The sequence below is a fragment of the Acanthisitta chloris genome, unplaced genomic scaffold (genome assembly GCF_000695815.1).
Source record: "Acanthisitta chloris isolate BGI_N310 unplaced genomic scaffold, ASM69581v1 scaffold29673, whole genome shotgun sequence".
In the NCBI taxonomy this organism is placed as follows: Eukaryota; Metazoa; Chordata; class Aves; order Passeriformes; family Acanthisittidae; genus Acanthisitta; species Acanthisitta chloris.
In genome coordinates this window covers 1-628 of record NW_008663714.1, presented here as the reverse complement: position 1 = coordinate 628, position 628 = coordinate 1, and the positions used below count along the sequence as shown (strand labels likewise).

At 64.3% G+C, this 628-nt stretch overlaps 1 protein-coding gene across 1 annotated transcript; it reads left to right on the top strand.

The window, feature by feature from the left end:
- Nucleotides 1–291: 291 nt before the first annotated feature.
- Nucleotides 292–553, top strand: LOC103798795 (tiggy-winkle hedgehog protein; the record flags this gene model as incomplete). The annotated part of the gene is made up of 1 exon (XM_009071077.1): nt 292–553. A coding segment is annotated over one exon (262 nt), but the record flags the coding sequence as incomplete, so codon positions are not given.
- Nucleotides 554–628: the final 75 nt, after the last annotated feature.

The window sequence follows — 628 nt, the reverse complement described above, 5'->3', positions numbered from 1 at the left end:
GCAGGTCTTCATGGTGTTTCAGCCCCTCTTCTTCTCATGTCCCCAGGTTTCCTCCTCCTCACCTGGCTCCCCGTCCCCCTCTGGCAGCGGGGGAAGATGTTCAGCCAGGGCTGAGCCCATCCTGCGGCGCTTTTGGTGGTGGGGGGAAGAGATGGTTAGCCGTCTGTTCGGCTGGGGAGGAAAGGCAGGATGCGACCCGGGTTGGTCTAGGTAGCTAATCGGTGTGGAAGGTCTGTCCCTGGCTGCAACACCTCCACAGTGACCCTTCCCTGTCTGCCCGTATCCCCGCAGCGCTGCAAGGACAAGCTGAACGCTCTGGCGATCTCGGTGATGAACCAGTGGCCCGGGGTGAAGCTGCGGGTTACCGAGGGCTGGGACGAGGACGGTCACCACTCCGAGGAGTCCCTGCACTACGAGGGCCGAGCCGTGGACATCACCACCTCGGATAGGGACCGCAGCAAGTACGGCATGCTGGCCCGCCTGGCCGTCGAGGCCGGCTTCGACTGGGTCTACTACGAGTCCAAGGCGCACATCCACTGCTCCGTCAAAGCAGGTAAGGCGTGCAGTCTGCCCAGGGACACGTCGGGGCGGGGGGACATCCACCGCTCAGCCCCCCAGGACCTGCCCT